This window comes from Leucopleurus acutus, assembly GCF_964270905.1.
Source record: "Leucopleurus acutus genome assembly, chromosome: 1".
NCBI lineage: Eukaryota > Metazoa > Chordata > Mammalia > Artiodactyla > Delphinidae > Leucopleurus > Leucopleurus acutus.
In genome coordinates, this window is record NC_139142.1 from 138,615,864 (window position 1) to 138,633,925 (window position 18,062).

Sequence of the window (18,062 nt, forward strand, 5' to 3'; positions counted from 1 at the left end):
TCTTAGGATAATCCTGTCACTGCCCCTGCTTGGTCTGGCCTGGACCCTTGTACATAGATCTGATGTGACCTAAAACCATGAAAGCTGGCTTCTGACGACCACGCCCTCTTCATGTGTTTCAAACAGATCTCCTTGCTTTGAGCAAAGGCAGCACAACAGAACTGAAGAACTGCAGAAACCAGTCCCTTCCCTGGGCTTCAGTGGTGAGCACTGTGACAGCCCACTCGCCCTGAGAAACAGGCTAATCTCAAGCCAGTGAAAGCTCATTCTTTATTCACTAGTTACAACCCGGAGCCTATGAAGTCCTGGGCGCTGCCCTCCAGGGAAACTAGTCTAGCTGTGCAAACAGGTGTGTGAAACGCTGCAATCAGTATGAGCCTGGATTTTTGCAGCAATAGTTAGGGGGTGACTTTGAAAAGGGCTAAGAAAATGATATCAAGGCTTTCTACCATCCTGCGGAGGAGGAGGTGTGGGCAAGCTCGGGGGATTAAGGATGAAGTCAGATGTTTACCATACTTGGGTCTCTCCCCAAAGACTCCAAGAGGCCTCACAAACCTGAGAGCGGAGGAATCACCTGCAGAGCAGTAAGAGGGGGAGCTGAGGTTCTGCAAGGTGGGAAGCGTGGGAACGAGAGGGCAGCGGTGGGCGGGGGAGAGAGGAGGAGAGGAAGCAGGCGGAGTGTGAGGCTCAGCGTGGACAGGCTTGGTGAGCTCCTTTCAGGACAGTGGCCGTGATGACAGGAAGGCGTCAAGGCACCAGCAGCCAGGGCCCAAGGGTGTGTCCCCAACCACACTTTCACAGGTCAAATGTCTCTCCCCACCCTCGACTGTGAGCTTCTAGCGCTCGGCCTGAAACTCGCTCATCTCTCCATCCTCGACTATGCCCAGGAAGTCTTGGGAGGACAACCTTTCTGAGGTAGGTCGCCTCCCCTTCTCAGAAATGGACCTGACATCGGCCTTCACTCCCAGCAGCACAAGACTGGAGGTAAGCATTATGAGGTGTTTTCCTCTTCTACCTGCTGGGGCATGCAAGCCTCAACTCCAACCTCAGCACCGATGGGCAACCCACTGGCAAACACAGAATTTTCTGGCCAGGGCCTGCCATCTGGCCCCTCTGGCCCTCTGCTGTGACGATAAGACCTGGACAAACAAGGAGTGTGGTTCAAAGGGGTGATGCTTTCACTCAAGTTTGTGCAACCAGGACAAGACAGAGCTGTCAGCCAAACTGTAGCCCCAGATGGGCATTCTTGCTACCTGCTGGAAGCTTCTCCGCTGTAAGCCTGAGAGGACAACCGGCTCCAGATAAATGACCCCTGTGTGTGCAGTCCAGCTGTCCTTTCTTAGGCTTAGAATAGACTGCTTTATCCCGAGCGTCACTCCTTTTTTCAAATGTTCAACTCCCTTTCTTGTATGAAATAACAGTAGGCAATCGTTTGTGCCAATTTACGATGACTGACAAAATACGGAGTTGGAAACCACGTTAGTCCCTAGTTCTAGAGAGATTTTGCCCATGGCTGCGTGACAGCCAAGAGCCTGGGAACCATCCCGGGCCAGCCCTGCCTCCCTGAGGGCACTGCCCTGCATTTCCTATCCTGCCCCTTCCATAAATAAATCCCTCTTCCTTCAGAAATGCACCCTTAGTGAATTAGAGAGCGGGGTCAGCCCACAACATCTGAATTTAAGCTTAAAAAAGACGGTGGAGGTTTTCAGGGTCCTGATGTGACATCACAGACACTTTGCAACTTCACTGGAAGTTCATCACACTTCATTTTCTTCCCAAAAAGTTTTGCAGTGACAGCGGTAGAGGACTTTGGTGTTACCTGTGGGCTTCCCCTCAGGGCAAGCTAAGCACTCCCCTTAACTGTCCCGTGCGATCACCTTTTAGGGGCAGGGGCAGCATGGCAGTGCTTTGAAGAGAGAAGAGCTCACGTTTATGGATGACAAAGGAAGCGGCCCAGGATCCAGGACATGGGGGTGACAGCACCCCGCTCTCTTCTTGGGGGCGGGGGATGCAATTAAAACGCAACAATCAAACCAACCTTTAAATAGTAACTTTTAAAAATATAAAAACAGCTCATTACAATGACTTTTCATTTTCTCTTTTCTTCAGGAATCAACTTGTCTTCCACCCTCGCCCTCCCTTGTGGGGAGAGCCTTAACAAGAGGTGGCAGCTGAGCATCTGAGACCCAGAGAGAGGAGGGAGAGAGGGAGGGAGAGAGACAGAGAGAGAGAGAGAGAGAGAGACACAGACAGACTCTGGATACGTCTCCCCAGCCTTAGAAAGGGAACGCACCTTGGTCTCTGCAGCCTCCCATGCCAGGTTGGGGGAGGGGCTCACCCAGGAACAAGAGCAGGGGGTGGGGGTGGGGGTGGGGGGTGGGGGGGTTGGGGTGGGGGGGTGAGGGGCGTGGTTCACCAGAGCCCCTCCTTCCTTCTCACCAGACAGAATCACACATTATAAAATAATCCATAAAAATGCAGTATAAAAATTATCTTCCATATGCTACATCCATGGAGAGCCCACCACCAGGACTCACGACGCCCTTTAGCTTTTCCTTAGAAGAAGAAAAAATAAGACCAAAAGGAAAAAAGGAAAAAAAAAAAAACCCCAAAGACCAAAAACCCACCCAAATCCTAACACCTCAGAACATTTTGGTACCAAAAAGTGGCACCTGCAGGAGACGATATTCTAGCTGTAAGCTGTCTGGGCTCCTAAGAGAGACGGGAAGCTACAAGAAGTCAGCCCAGTGTGCCCCCAGCCCAACCCCAAGTCCCCTCGCCCCAGGCAGGGGGGAGATAAACCTGACTCACAGCTCTGCAGGTTAAATACACACTTTCCCTCTAAGGAGAGAGGAGGTCAGAGGCAGGAAAGGGGAGAGGAGGCATTTTATGAAAGGACATCACTTCTAATTCCTTTTATTCAAATTAAAAAAAAAAAAAAAAGCACCCACATCAGTTGCTATTTTTTCTCTGGTAGCTCCCTGAGCTGAGTCGCTATGCTTTCCTCTAACTTCGTGTCCTTTTTAGGTTGTGTCCGAAGATTAAGAAGGGCCGGAGACAGAGTGGCTTTGAACTTCCATTTCTCACCACGACAACCAAATGTGCACCAAAGAGAGATGGAGGTCAGGGTGGGTGGGAGGGAGGGAGGGAGAGAGAAAGGGAGAGAGACAGACAGACAGACAGGGGGTCAGACACCTGAAAGGGGAGCATGGAGCTCAGGGGACTACAGAAAAACCCACCATTTCTGCTGCCGTCACCCGGGCTGACACCCATCTCAAGCTCTGTCAGTCCGTCAGTCTGTCTGGAGCTTGGTCCTGACACGCCTCAATCGATTCCCAGGTCCACGCGGAGAGACACTTGTCCGGGGGGTACCTGGTAGCCAACCTGGCTGCCAGCCGTAGTGCCTCTCCTCCGCCCCAGGAGTTTTCTCCCCGTTCTACTCCCTCTCCATTCTGCACCCCGCTCCCTGCCTCCCCTTCCCAGATGGGAACTTTTGTTTTTTTTTTTAAAAAAAAGAAAAAGCCACCACCACGAGTGGATTACAAATACAGCAGGCGAAATACACGGCTGGCGTTGCCGATGGGAAGGGGCCTCCTCCCCCCGCTGACCAGTCCGAGATAGGAGTCTGTTATTTACACTTTTCACAAACCTCGTGCGCTGCACAGTCAGGGACGTGAAACCCCCCCTCCCCTGGCACAAACGTGTGGTCCACGCTCCAGTGTCCCCGAGCCAGGGCAGGGGAACACATCAAAAACAAGAGGGGAAGGAAAGATTCACGAGGGCGTCTGTGGGGAGCTAGAGCCACGAGCCCCCGAATAAATCTATGTGTAGCATCTGCCAGGATCGTTAAGGGGAGGAGAGGAGAAATCCATCAGAGTCCGTGAGTCCCATCAATCCACGCCTGGGAGTCCCGACTGTGACGGGGGCACCTTCTCAGCCGCCGGAGCACAGCGCTGGCCCGCTTGCCGCCCATCCTCCACGTCCACGGAGCCCCTCGCCGGGGTCTCCCCGGCACAGCTGAGTCTGTTTCTCCCGGAGTTTGACAGCCCTGTTACAGTCCTTGTTTAGTAGATGACCTCATAAACCGTGGCCTTCTTGTCACCAGAGCCTGTTACAATATATTTGTCATCCGCCGAAATGTCACAACTCAAGACAGATGAGGATTCCTTAGACTGGAGGAGGAGAGGCAAGAGAGGGCGGCGAGAGAAAGGACAAATTCACTTTGTGGGTACTGGATGCCCTCCCTTTCAGTGCTCTCTGAATTCAACCGCCCTCTGCCCGCCCTGGAGCCCACACTGCAGGGCCTTCAAACACAGCCCTTCCCGTTAGAGGGGCCCCTTCCACCTGCTTCCCCACAAGGAAAAGCTCGTTAACAGGGCCCAACATGATCTGTACAGTCTCTGAGGAGCAAAACAGAACACTTGAGCCTCGTGAGCTTTGATCCTGAGTTTACAAACAGGAAGAAGCTTTTCTGAGCTGGGAGCAGGTGTCAACAGGCCAGACCCTCAGCCTGGTGAGCTAAGAAAAAGGATTTGCACCTGAGTTTTGAAGCATCCAGTGTTAACTGGAGACTTGAAAGTTACGTGCGTGACACGCTAGATGCCAGACTTCTAGCCTGAATCCAGAAAGTGGCTTGTTGGCTCTGAGAGCGGGTGTGACTGTGTGTGTGTGTGCGTGTGTGGCATGTCTCTGTATGTGTGCGCGTCTGTGTGACCAAGGGAGAGGGTACAGCATCAGGCCCCAGGTCTTGAAAACTCACAGAAAGCCTCTTCCTTCTCTCCCATCTCCTTCTGGATCTTTCTCCTGCCCCACCTCTCTCCCTACTTGGAAGTGTTGAGATGAAATACGAACTTACTTGAATATCAGACAACACTGCTCAGGAAAAAAAGCTGCCCAGTTTGCTCAAATGCCCAGCACACCTCCTGCGAGGGCTCAGCGTGCAGGCCAAAGCCAAGAGCATGTTTTCACTTCTCCTTGCTCTAGAAACCCTACAAGAGCCCCTGCTTAAAAGCCCTCACCCCGAGGGGTCAGATGCCATTAGCAGCAGAGTGTACGGCCCACGGACGCGCCCAAGTCCAAGCCCTTGCCTCTGGAGAACCCATCCTGGACCCCTGGCAGGCAGGGGCTGGAAGAGGCCGAGGCAAGTTCTGCTTCACCTCCCCCAGCCCCGCCCCCATGGCCGCGGACGGGCCCTGACTCTGGGCAGGATCAGGAGGGGCGCTCGGGTGGCGGGTGGTACCTGGAATATGCTAGCTCCATACGGTGTCCTCCAGGCGTTGAGAAGGTTATCCTTCCCAGTGCTCACAAACCACTTGCCTGCGGGCGGGAGGCAAAGGAAACATCAGGTTGTGGGCTGCTGCCCTCTATAGTGAGACCCGCCCCATACATGGCTGGCTGCCATGGAAACACAGTGTGAACCGCTAACCAGTGCTGGGCCAACTCTTCACTCGTGAGAGGCATTTTGTAACCGAGACGCGGTAACACAAACATCGACACCCAGAGAATGCCTTCCTCTGCGATCAAGGGGAGGGGCGGGCAGGCTGGGACGGAGAAAGGGAGGATCTGCAGTTAATCACAGGGATTACACTGCCCAAAAGATGCTTTTTAAAGCCACTAAGGTTGACTGATCCATCTCGATTCTACTACTGGAAGATGGCAGGAAGTGCTAGGAATGGCAAAGCTCTGAGTGTCTGGAGACCCAGCTGAAGGCGGGGACAGGGCTCTGCCTGCGTTAATGCCCCAGGGCTCCCAGAGCCACGTGGGGTGCCTGCAATTCCTGGTCCACAGAAAGACCGGTCGGGGTTTAGAGAGGACGGGACGCATCAGAGCTGCACAGCCACAACTACTGAGTCCGCGTGCCACAACTACTGAAGCCCACGCGCCTACAGCCCGTGCTCTCCAACGAGAGAAGCCACCGCAATGAGAAGCCCGCCCACCGCAACGGAAAGTAGCCCCCATTCGCTACAACTAGAGAAAGCCCGCGCACAGCAACGAAGACCCAACGCAGCCAAAAAGGAATAACTAAATTTTTAAAGAAGTAAAATAAATTTATATATTAAAGGAAAAAAAGTGGGTCGGCAGATATTCCAGTCCAGAGCTATGGCCACCAGAGCCTGGGGTCTGAACCACAACCTGGAAGCACTGCCGGCAGGGCTGTGAGTACTGTTCCTTTGCCCCAAGCCAGCAAGGTCTGGCTCTAGCCTGCTCTCACAAGTGCTTGGTACCCCGTGACAGCATCTGCATCCGAGGATGCGGGGAGGGGGGGGACGCCAGATGGGGGGTACTGGTCAGAGTCAGGGGGCCTGGTTCTGGGACCGTGCTCACTTTGGGGCTCTGGCCCTTTTCTAAGCTTTGGGCCGCATCTATGCACAGAGGGCAGGCCAGGCCTCCCGGGGCTCCCGCTCCCCCAGGCTCACCGCAGTAGGCGAATTTGAGGGATAGCACGCAGCTCTCGTGCAGGTGCAGCTGGTACTTGTCGGGCTTGGTGTGGTGCAGCACCTCCACGTTGCTGCTCTCCATGCCCACGGCCAGCCACTCCCCGGTGGGGCAGTAACCCAGCGAGAAGATCTGCGGGGGAGGGGCATAAGGAGATTAGCATCCTCCAGAGCCCTGCTCTGGGACCCTGAAGACTCAGCGTCCCACCACTCCTTCCCCCAGCACCTCCCCACCTGCCATTTGCAAAGCCAAGCCCGATAACCCAGGGGAATGGGATCTCGTGTTTCATCCCCATTTGATAGGTGACGAAGCTGAGGCCCAGAGAGATTGCTGACTCTAGAAAGTAAGTGGCAGAGCAAACTCAGAGGTGGCACAGATATTTCACTCTCACAGTTATTCTCTCTGCCTCAGTGACTTCTGCCTTTCCTTAAGAAAAATGTGAGTAAATGAAACACTAACGTCTTGAATAGCAAGATTAAAATATTAAAACAAGTAATAACAACAGAACCCAGTAACACCTGGCACTTATAGAATGCTTTCTATGAGCCATGCTTACAGCCAAGGCTTTTAGAGGGACCATTTCAGGTGCTCCCACCAGACCCATGAGGCAGCTATGACTATTCCCATCCCACGTAAGAAAACCAAGGCCAAAGTGCTCAACGGCAGAGGAGCTGGGAATCAAATCCAAGCCGTAGGGTCAAGTGTGTCCAACTCCAAAGCCTTGTCGATTCTGTTTCATTGCCACTTCCTCCAGGAAGCCTTCCCAGATGGCTCAGGTTGGTCTCAGGTCCATTTGCAACGACCAGGTGTGAGGGCCCTTTTGTCCCCTGACTCAGCCACTGGGACCTGGGGAGGGAAGGCCCCACGCTGCTCCAACGGAGGGAAGGGGGAGGTCTCGGGGGCACACCTGGGAGGTGAAGTCGTGCTGCTGCAGCTGCCGGCCCTCCCGCAGGTCCCAGGAGCGCACGGTGTTGTCCAGGCCTCCGGTCCATAGCTTGGTGCCGTCGTGGGAGATGTCTATGCAGCTGGCCCCATCCGTGTGGCCCTGGAACTGCCTAGGAAGGCCAGGCAGGGATGCGGGTGAGCTCCGGGGAAGAACCGATGCCAAGCGGACAGCCATCCCAGGGGGCAGGCCAGCTCCGCCTGAGCAGAACAGGAAACTGGGGTCCATCGTCCCCCCGGGGAGCCTGCAGCAGGGCCAGGCCTGGGCCCCTCTCCTACTCTGCTCAAGGGTCTTCGGCAGGGGCAGTTCTGGGAGAGCAGGTACGTAACAGGGGAACCCCCCCCTTAGCCCGACACCCCATGCCTCCTCAATTTGCATTCTTGATCCATCCTTGTCACCCCGCATAAACCACGCGGTTGAGGCCATAAACCAGCTGCACGGCGCTATGACTAACGCAGACGGCCACACTGCACTGAGGGCCGATGCTGGGCCCGGCGCTGGGGTCCGACTCTAAGGAAGGGGCTTCACTCCGCCCGTTGCATGCAAGGGAAACCGAGGCACGGAGCTTAAGTGACCTGCACAAGGTCACACGGAGGCAAGATTGAAACCCTGCAGCTTTGTTCCCGAGGCCCCACACGTAACCACCAAGAGGTACTGCTCCTCCACCCTGGTCTCAACGCCTCTCCTTCTCCTGCCCTCTCTGTGTGTCTCCAGCTCCCCTTCTCCCCAGAGCCTTGTGCAAGTTCCTGGGCCAAGGAGCCCTCCATCGTCTACCCATGTCAGGCATCTGGCACAAGCTGTTTTCTCACCTGGGTGCCCTTGCCCGTGCTGTTCCGGCCGGCCCACAGCACCTCGGACAGGCCAGTCGCAGCAAAGATAGGAGGCACGGCCAGCGAGGCCTTCCCGAGGACAAGAACCCCCGCTCCCTCCCGTGCCTAACCTGACTAGGGTCTGGTTGTGCAGGTCCCACACGGCAATGTTCCCGTCGCTACAGCAGGAGAAGCAGACTTTGGCGTCGGGGCTGATGGCCAGGGCGTAGCAGGCCGGAGCCGAGGAAGTCAGCTCGGCCTTGATGCGGGGCGTGGGTGACGCCAGGTCCCAGATGGTGAGCGTGCTGGCCTCGCCGCCCACGATGAGCGTGCGCCCGTCGGGGAGCAGCTTGCAGGAGCGGATGTAGTTGTCCCTGTTCTGGAGGGGGAAGGGGCAGTGTTCAGCACCACCCTCCTCCCCTCCTGGGGACCAGGGGGGTCCACAACACTGAGCACCCTGGCCACTTCTGCCCACTTCCTGCCCTTGCCGAAGGCAGCTGTCCGTCCGACTCGGCTCCTCATTCACTCCTCGTTCACCCCCCTTTCAAACTTTCACTCACTTCTTCACAGACCCCTGGAGGTCGGCATCACCTCCCCTTACAGACGACGAAAGTGGGGCTCAGGGAGGTTTGCCAACTTGCCCGAAGCCGCCCAGCCAATACAGGGCTGCACCTGGCTGGGGGGATGGGGCTCTCCCCCTGACCCAGGCTGTCCCGCTCTCCTAGACCAGGTGGAAGGGATGCCCCCAGCCCCGGGATCCTCACCAGGCAGTCCAGCTGGGAGATGGGGCTCTTGCTGCCCGGCTGGCTGATGTCCCAGATCTTCACGCAGCCCTTGCCGCCTGTGTAGACGTGCCGCGTGGGGTTGCTGATGGTCACCGCGCACACCACCTCCCCGTGGCTCAGCGTGTTGATCTGCCGGGCGTGCCTGGGGATGCCGGGGCCTGCCAGGGCATCGTGGGGGAAGGGCACGGGCTGCATCTGCCCGTCAGCACTCACGTGGAAGGAGTAGGCTCTGGGAGGGGGAGAACCACACTTCTGCCATCTCCAATCCTCTAATGACAGTTTGCACAGCTCCTGCCTAGTTTGACCGGCACCCGCCCCTGCCTGGCCTCCTTGCCTCCAGGTGTTCCCTCTCCCCAGATCTGAGGGCACCTGGTAACCCCAACCTCCTTGGCCTGGCTCCACCGGGCCGGAAACCGCTGCAGAGTCCAACCTTGGCTTCTGCCCCCGCTCACAGAGCCTTGCTGCAAACCAGGCTGCTGACCCCAAACTGGCCGTGCGAAGGGAGCACCCTTCCCCCACCCAGCTTGAACGCCACCCCTCCTCTAGGAGTCAGTGGCATTGGGGAGGAAAACCTGTCTGCGACCCTCCAAGTGAGTCCCAGGGTGCACATCGGAGCCAGGGCCGAGCCAGCATGGTCGACCTGCTGTCTTAAGTGCCAGCTGTGGACAGAACCCACAGGAGCCCCCGAGGCCAGGGCAGCTCCACGGCGTCTGGTTGAGAGACCGTAGTGTCCGAAGTGTTCCTTCCCTCTCAGAGCCCAGGGACCACATCCTCCACCCCAGCCCTGTCTCGTTCCCCTTTCAGAGGGAGCCTGGGGGCCGTTCAGGAGTGTGGCCAGGCAGCTTTGCTGGGGTTGCAACCTGGCCTATGGGTACCCCGAGAGGGGCAGACACCTTCCCTCAGGGGAGGTCCACCAGGGCAGGGGATGGATGGGTGGGTGGGTGGTGTGCTCTCCCCTGCCCTCCCCAAGAAGCAGAAAACAGCCAAAGCTTACGGTTTTCCACCAGGAATGGAGGCGAGGCTGGAGGGCAGGCCCGTGGCCCGCATCGGGGGGTGAGGGTCAAACCCAACCTGTAAGGCAAGGCCAGGCCAGCCCTCAGTGCGGGGTGCCGCCATACGCCCCCCACTACACATCCCCCTCCACCACCTCCTGTCCCACCCGCATGGTGCTGCCTCTTCAGAACCCGAGACAGCTGGGCAGAGCACAGCCCCTTGTTCCAGAGAGAGCACGGGCCCAAGAGGGCCAAGTGCCTCGTCCAGGACAATGGCAGGAACAGGATGATGGTCCAGACCCCGAACTCTGAACCGGTTATCTTCCACTCCCACCCCCAGCTCATTCTCCCTGCTCTGCAAGGCCGAGCGGGCCCCTCCTCACTTTGTTCCCTCCCCTGGTGTCCCAGGGGGCTTGTCATGTGGAGAGGAGGCCAACCTGGGTTCAGGAGATCAAGAGAAAAACCGTCTCCTGGAAGAGCACCCACCTCTCCAGTCTGAACTGCTCTCAATAAACGGCAGACAAATCTTGGTATAACGGGCTGCCCCGTTTGCCAAGTCCCTGCCTCGTGGAAATCACCCGACTCACCGTGGGATTCCCACCCCCACAGAGCCCAGAAAGAGAGGTGTGAGCCCCGCTTCCCAGATGGAAAGGGGCAGCCCAGGGAGGCTGTGTTGTGTGAGGTCACGTGGCAACTGATGGGCAGGCGGGGTGGGACCCAGGTCTGCTGACCCCCAAGTGTGTTCCACTCTTATTCCTAATAAACACTCTACCCCAAAGGCAGCTAGCTGCCTGGTCGCTGGGCCCAGGTCCCCTTTGGTGTGCAGGAAGGGCCACCTTCACCCCCTCCAACTCCCCCGCTCCTTACCCAGTCCCCCCAAAAAAGGAGCCAAAAGGTCTACGTACAGCTCCAAAGCTCACCATTGGCGATCGGCCATAGGCGGCGGCAGCAGCAGCGGCAGCTGCGCTCATCTGGGGTGGGATGTTGTGGAGGCCGGCGTAGGCGCTGGGGCTGGTGAGGGAGCCGTTCATCTCATGGTGGCTCATCATGGCAAAGGGCGCAGCGTAGGAGCTGGTGATGGAGATGGGCGTGCGCAGGGCCGAGGCTGCAAGGAGGCGGCCGTCAGCCGGGAGAGGCCACCAAGGGGAGTGGGCCCCACACCTCCATCAAGGGCAAAGCTCAGGCCACCAGGCTGCCTCCCTGCCCAGCAGCAATCCCTCCTGTGTTCTAAAGCTGCCTACTCCAAGCAGTCCTCCTGGACTGAACCCACCTACCAGAGAACCCCATCTTCACAGCCTAAGAAGGTTCGAGCTGAGAGATGTGACCACCGCTTTTTATAGAGCAGGACTCGGAGGCCCAGAGGAGGGGGCTGTTCAGAGCCTCACGGAACTAACAGCAGAGGCAGACAGATCACTGGTGTCCTGACCTGTCTGAAGCTCCTTCCACACACCGAGTGCACAGCGGCTCCAGGAAGCCCTGACATCGGTGTTGAAGCAGGCACTCACCTTCTGCTCAAACCTGACCAGGTCCCCCAGAGACTGGCCCTGGGAGAGCCCTGCCTCTGACCCCCCTCCCTGGCCCCCATCTGTGAGGCTCCAGCCCTGGCCTGGGGCAGAGCCCCTCCCCTCACACATGGTCAGCCCAGCCCCATCGTGCCTACCCATTATACCTATCGGGTCCATGCCTGGAGGCTTGCCCGGCATCGACCGGAGTCCTGGGGTCGTGCTGGTGCCCGGAGTTGGGGCATCGTTCCTTGGGGTTGGTGTGTTGGACTTGAGCCCAGGGGTGGAGGATTTGTCATTCTGAAGAGGGTAGATGCAGAGACCAAGGGAAGCCATGAAGATTCCTTTCTCCCAAGAGCGGGGCACCACATGTAGCCCAGTGCTGGACCCAGCTCTGAATCTTCTGCCCCACAGCTCCTCATTCTTGCCCAGTCTTGTTTGGCAGGGACTGTGGTAATTGTTCCCATTTCATAGATGCAGCAACTAAGGCTTAGAAACGTTAACTAATAATAAACACAGGGCTCGGCCTGTAAGTGGTAAAGACAGGATTTGAACCCAGGCCAAGCCCCAATCCGTGTACTTTCTACTCCAGCCCTCTGCCTTCCACTTAGCACCGCTCCAGATCCAGACCCTTTTCCAGAACGTTTTCCCTCTGCCCCCACGTTCCCCACCCTCTCCCAGCCTCTGCGGCGCCAGGGGCAGACCCCACATACATGACCAAGGTCTTTGGTCTTGGAGGAGGGCGTACTGCTGGAGGAGGCCACCGAGGCGGGGCTGGTGGGAGCGTCCTTCTTCAGGCCACGGGCCTTGTCCAGCCCGTTTTCAGGAGGGGAGTGTGCCGGGCTGACCCGGGGCGTCGCTGGGTCCTAAAAACACAAGTGATATGGGGATGTGCTGAGCAGTGACGAGTCTGGAGTCTCTCTGCTCTGGGGACGGGAATGGAGTAGGCACGGGGCATGGGAAAAGAGCCTGGTCCCAAGTGGGGACAATGAGTTTTTAATGACCTAGTCTGACCCCTTCATCCCACAGATGGGGGGAGACTGAGGCCTGGGTGGGTGGAGGTGACCTGCCCAAGATCAAATACAAGTTCAGGACTCCAAGCTGGGCAGCTGGGCCTTGGCCCTGGGTAGGTCCTTTCCAGCTCCCCCTCCCTCGCTACGGCTGACCCAGGAGGCTCACAACCCCAAGATCCCAGGGGTGGTGGGGAGAACAGAGCTGACCTGGAGGACCATGGTGACTGGGAGCCAGCCCTCCCCTGGGGTCTTCAGGGGCCTCTCTCTGGAGACCCAGCCTAGGAACCCAGCAGTGTGCACGAATGCCCAGCCACCAGGCAGCCAAGCCCTGCTCTCCTCCTCCTGACCAGCCCAACCCCAAAGGCCTCGTCACCCAGCTGGGGCTGCTGGTAACGGTGCAACAGCTGAGATAAGACAGCTCCCACCCAGGACAGGAGCAATCGCCAACCACCCTGCACAGGGACAGCCGCCCTGCGACCTGGGCTGGCCCTTACCTCATTGGAAACGTCCACCACCAGATCGTCACTCTTGTCCCCGTCACTGTCCTGCACGGAGAGGGAAGCCAGTGAGAGGCCACGCCCACCCCAGACTGAGCCCAGACCACGCCCCTGCTTCCACCAGCCAGGATCTGAACCCCGGCCAAACCCCAAAGTCCATGCTCTCCCCACTCAGCCCCACCAAAGCCGACCTCTTCTCCTTGCTGTTTGCTAGCCCAGCCCCCAGCCCCACGGTCACTCTGCTCCCACGCCCACAGGCGGCCTCACCAACACCTGCCCAGTTATAATATCTCTAAGGCTGCTTTAACATGTCGCTCTGGAGCCAGACACCTCTCTCCAGCTGGCCTGATATCCACCACCATTTGCAAGTGAGTGCGCTGGTCTCGTTCCATCATTCCCATCACCGTGTGTGTGGGGAGGTGATTAGCCTTGTCTCCCAGAAACGCAGCTGAGGCTTTGGCTGTGCTACGTGTCCGAAGCCCCAGAACAGCCAAGGAGCTGAACACGGAGGGCCGGGCCCAAGGGCACCAGGTCCCACACTGCATCGCCCCCTGCCCTCTGCCCCAGCTCTCAGCCCTGCTCGGCCTGGCACAGAGCAGACACCATGACCACCTGTAGGGTTGAAGTGGGGGGATGCCAGGAACGGTCCCCAGAGCAGACCGGAGGTTCTGAGGGGGCCGTGATGGCAGCAGGGGGGTTTTGGCCCATCGGGGGAGGTGCCCCTAGCTCTCCCCAGGCCCTACGGAGGCTGGGATGACTTCCCTGTCCACTGCCTCCTGGCCATGGTCCGCAGGCTCACAGGACATCGGTCTGTGGACGCTTCCCCTGCCCGGGCCACCTGCCCTCCTCAGTGCGGCAGTGTCTCCTGCCCCCACTTCTTCCCGACTCTCCCATGACTCAGGCCCCGTGGGGTCTCCCCCAGCCCAGCCCACCCAATCCAAACCCCGGCGGAACCCGCCGCGCTCTCAGACGTACGTATCGGCTCAAACTGTCCTTCTCCTCTGCTTTCCGCTTCTTGGCTTCCATGCTGTAGTCGGCAGAGCCCCGGTGCTTCTCACTGGCCCGCAGGCTTTCCGAGGGCGACACCGAGTTATTCTGGAAGCAAGGAGGAGAGTGAGCATGAACGTTTCATGCACATATCGACATAGCTAAGTGACTCAGAAGGTCAGCTGAGGTGTCGTGTGTGTCCTGCAGGTCTCAGCTCCATCGGAGTTTCCCCAGGGATGCCCTCCCAACTCCCCAGACTCGGTTCCCCTGGGAGCACGACGATTCTCTTTTATAGCTGCTATTAGATAATTAACCCAGCACAGGCCGTCTGCCTCTGGCCTATGAGACTGTATGCCTCATGAGGGCGGGCGGGGGTCACGCCTGTGTCCCCCATCGCCCATCTGTGCCTGCCACATGTATTTGCTCAAAGAATGGATAAGCTCAATCCGCACTGGGTCTCGAAAGATGGATCTGAGCCAACAAACTGGGGCCAAGTGCAATACTTCATCTGCTGAACCCGACAGGAGCGGGGAGACTGACCGGGACGGGGATCGCCGGGGTGCCAACAGGCCTCCTAACTGTAGGTGGGCGATGGGGCATTTTGTACGAACACCCTACAACTACAGCATGGCCTTCTACAACTTTAGAGAAACTCCAGAGTTATAAAGAAACAGAAAATGCAATGTCATGAAGCCTTTCCCCTCTTAAGACAGGAAAAGGTATAGAGAACAGGTAGACTCCCCCGCTTTGTAATGACGGGAAAGGAGGGGCCCCAAGACAATGGGCAACGTGCCCAAGGTCCCCCAGCAGCAGGCAACACGAAGGAAACCCAAGTTTTTCAGGCCTGGAAGAGACTTAGCAAGTTCTCCCTTCAACTACAAAGCAAGTGAGGACAAGGAGAGTTTGGAATTTCAGGCCTGGGAAGAGGGAAGGTGGGCCAACAGGCGAGGCAGGAGGAGCACGGGCCAGCGGGCCCGGGGACGGAGCGGTGCTGGAAGGGGAGAGCTGCCCGCAGAGGAGGACCCTGGCTGGTGGTGTGATGGGTAACCAGGAACGGGCTGGGAGCAGGGAGGAAGGAGCTACGGGCAGGGGTACCTGCCAGCAAACCTCTGTGCCGAGAGAAAAATACCACAACCCCCTCCAGGGGGCTGCCGAGGTTTGCCCCTTCCTAAGAGACCACGCGACCCCGTCCCCGCTTCGCACAGCACCCTCTTCAGGGCACCTGCCCTGGATCAGGCCTGGGGCTGGATGCCAGGCGTGGAGGAAAGAACAAGACACAGTCCCTGCCCTCCAGGAGCTCACAATCCAGCTGGAGGGAAGGCCAAGTCCACTTCATCCCCATCCCCAGGGGTGTGTGACAAGGCCACATGGGGACCCAGAGGGACGTCTGCTCCGAGGAGAAGGGCATCAAGAGGCAGCTTGAAAGTCTCCCCACGTCCCCAGAGGCCGGGGACGGAGTGGGGTGGGGGGAGTGGTGCGGGAACCAGCCACAGGACTTTATTTCCTCCCCTAAGCCGGTTTCTGGGCAGCCCTTCCCTGCCAAGCTTCTGCCTGAAGCAAATTAAAATGGCAGAGTTCTCAAGCCTTGAAGAAAATACGGAGGTTATAATGGAAGTGCAGCTCAACCCTCCCCGCAGCCGGGCAGGCGCGGCGGCGATCCACGCACAGCCGTGATTCAATTAGCCGGGGCGAGCGCCGGCAGAAAAATCGCCGTCATTTCATTTCAGTTCCTCTGACGGTGGCCACCCCGTGCTAAGCAGAAGCGCTCCCAGCCCCTCTGCTCTCGGGTGGGCAGGCGGGGAGGAAAGGGGGGCGCGCGGCTGCTCGTGTTTCTCCCCGCGACCAGGGCCACGGCTCAGAGAACAGCGGGCTCTTTCTTCTCCTGCAGTCAGGCTGAAAACCCTCGCTGCTACCGGAGCAGAGTCCTGTCAGGCGTTTAGCGGCATCGATCCAGCCCGCCTCTGGCTGGCAGGCGGCCAAAAAACTAAGTATTTTTTATTGCTTCGGCTAGGCAAGGAAATATGAATGAAGCTACCTCTAATTGGACTCCAGACTAACCCCTCTGGGACAGCTTCCAGCCCATCCAGCCGGTCCCCCTCCCACTCCGACACGGCCCTGTCTTTCCTGCCGGGGCCTCATCTGTTGACAACCTCGTTTCCAAAGGGCTGATTACGTTTGTCTACACTCCCTCCAACACCATGGCCGCGTGCACACATGTGAGCCCCTACTGCCTGTCCCCGGGACGCCCCACACCCCCTCCCGGCCCAGGACGGTGTCCCGATTCATTTCCACGGAATTCTCCAGTGGCCCAAGGATGGCCCCTCTGCCCTGAGTCTGGATGTCGGCGAGCACTGAGGAGCGAAGAGCCCAGCTCTTAGGGGCTCCCCATGGGTTCCTTTTAGCAGAAATCGTTCACAGATGGGGGCACAAAGCCAGAGTCAAGAGCGACGAGGATGAGCATGAGAATGTGTGAAGGCAGGGAAGGGGCCGCACACCCACTTCTCTGTGCGGCAGGTCCCTGTTAAGCAGGTAAGCTCCGGATCCTGGGTCCCGTTCTGAGCAGGGGGTCTTCCTAGCTAAGCGGAGAGGCTGGCTGGGCAGGAATATTGCCATGTTACAGATAGAGAAACTGAGGCTCAGAGAGGCCAAGAGGACTACCCAACGTCCCATGAATCTGGGACCAGACTGAGCCTTGAGGTGTCCAGCCCAGCCCTCCAAGAAGGCCACCTACCGGGATCAACACTAAAGCAATCAAAATGGATGTACAGTTTCAGCTGTTCCTTTCTTACGCACCTAGCCATTCCTGGGCCCACATGACCTGGATTTCCGAGCACACAGGCAAGTCGAGAGGGGACGTGAGCACTGCTGCTAATGGGAGGTTTAAAGTCAGCCCGGGTAGAGGGCTGGGAAGGGGAGGTGGGTCGGGATGGAGGAGCTGCCCAAGGAAGCTGCTGTCTAGATGGTTAGTTAACTGCCTGACCTTCCAAGTCCCACTTAACACGAGGTAATAACCAAAGCCATCCTAACAGATTAGATGGCCCCAGATACAAGGACGGCGATGAGGAATAAAATAGCTGTGTTAATCGCTGGAGGATTTTTTTTTATCCAGACTCCACTGTGCTTATTCAGAGGCTTATTCACTTGAAACAGAACCTCTGAGCCTCCGTGTGCTCAGAAAGATTTACAGCAAATCTCAGAGCTGACAGACACGCAGGCAGCCTGCCCTTAATGCTCGCTTGCTAGCACTTTCTCAAACCGAGTTAAAGCCTAGAACAGGGAGAAACCTCAGGTGTTGGGAGGAAATAGGATCATACAGGGGTCAGCCAATCTGGGGGGCAGGGAGGCACTCCAGCCCCAAACGAGGGGGGGACACCAGGGTCCCGAGCTCTGGGTTCAGCCTGTGACTCCACAACCCCCGCTTGGAGGGCCCAGGGCTGGCTGGCTGACCTCTCCAGTAATCACCTCTCCTACAAAAGGCGGCTGGTTAGAGCTCACTTAGCCCAGCTCTTCATTTAACAAATGATGGCCCTGAAGCCTGGAGAGACGAAGGCTTCCCCAAGTGCAGGTCACTCAACAGGGGACAACACCCTCCTCCCAGGAGCCCACACAGGGTTAGGGCTGACCCTCCCCCAGCACCCAACCCCCCCCCCCCCCACAGGTTCCAGAGTGCTGGACTTACCGTGCTGGATTCTCTCTCTTTGGGGACAGAAGGCCAGGACAGGAGGAGGGTCAGGTCCCCCAAGACAAAGAAACAAAAAAGAAAGCAAGGTCAGTATCGTCCGGTTGGCTTTTATGCTTTACTAGTTCACGGGTTTTAAAACGGGCAGCGGCCTGGCCCTCTGCGTCACCGCGGGTCAGCCAAGGTAGGGCCATTAGGTGACGTCTCTCAGTTTGGAAATTAACCGCCCCAATCCCAATGCTTCACTCGGCCACCAGGCCCCGGCGGGGCAGCAGGGGGGGATCTGTGGCCTAGCTCTCCCTGACATGCGGAGAAAGGCACCAAGATTACTGGTCAGCAGTTTTTAAAGCCGTAAACTTGGGAAGATCGTGCTACGCAAAATAGCCACAGGATCTGGGAGCTGAGAACGTTATTGTTATT

General features: G+C 57.8%; 1 protein-coding gene across 6 annotated transcripts in view; it reads right to left on the reverse strand.

The window, feature by feature from the left end:
- Window positions 1-4,062: 4,062 nt before the first annotated feature.
- TLE3 (TLE family member 3, transcriptional corepressor) overlaps window positions 4,063-18,062 on the reverse strand; it is a 45,435-nt gene continuing 31,435 nt past the window's right edge. For 2 of the 6 annotated variants that reach the window (XM_082834364.1, XM_082834363.1), the window contains exons 8-20: window positions 17,643-17,659; window positions 13,952-14,071; window positions 12,974-13,024; window positions 12,180-12,332; window positions 11,625-11,766; window positions 10,870-11,069; window positions 9,967-10,043; window positions 8,952-9,201; window positions 8,319-8,566; window positions 7,343-7,490; window positions 6,417-6,567; window positions 5,240-5,316; window positions 4,063-4,172 (exon numbers count right to left, since the gene is read on the reverse strand). In XM_082834364.1, the coding sequence (XP_082690490.1) occupies window positions 4,065-4,172; window positions 5,240-5,316; window positions 6,417-6,567; window positions 7,343-7,490; window positions 8,319-8,566; window positions 8,952-9,201; window positions 9,967-10,043; window positions 10,870-11,069; window positions 11,625-11,766; window positions 12,180-12,332; window positions 12,974-13,024; window positions 13,952-14,071; window positions 17,643-17,659 (1,742 nt within the window). In that variant the 3' untranslated portion in view covers window positions 4,063-4,064. The remainder of the gene's footprint in view (window positions 4,173-5,239; window positions 5,317-6,416; window positions 6,568-7,342; window positions 7,491-8,318; window positions 8,567-8,951; window positions 9,202-9,966; window positions 10,044-10,869; window positions 11,070-11,624; window positions 11,767-12,179; window positions 12,333-12,973; window positions 13,025-13,951; window positions 14,072-17,642; window positions 17,660-18,062) is intronic. The other 4 variants (XM_082834368.1, XM_082834367.1, XM_082834365.1 and 1 more) reach the window with 4 other exon arrangements.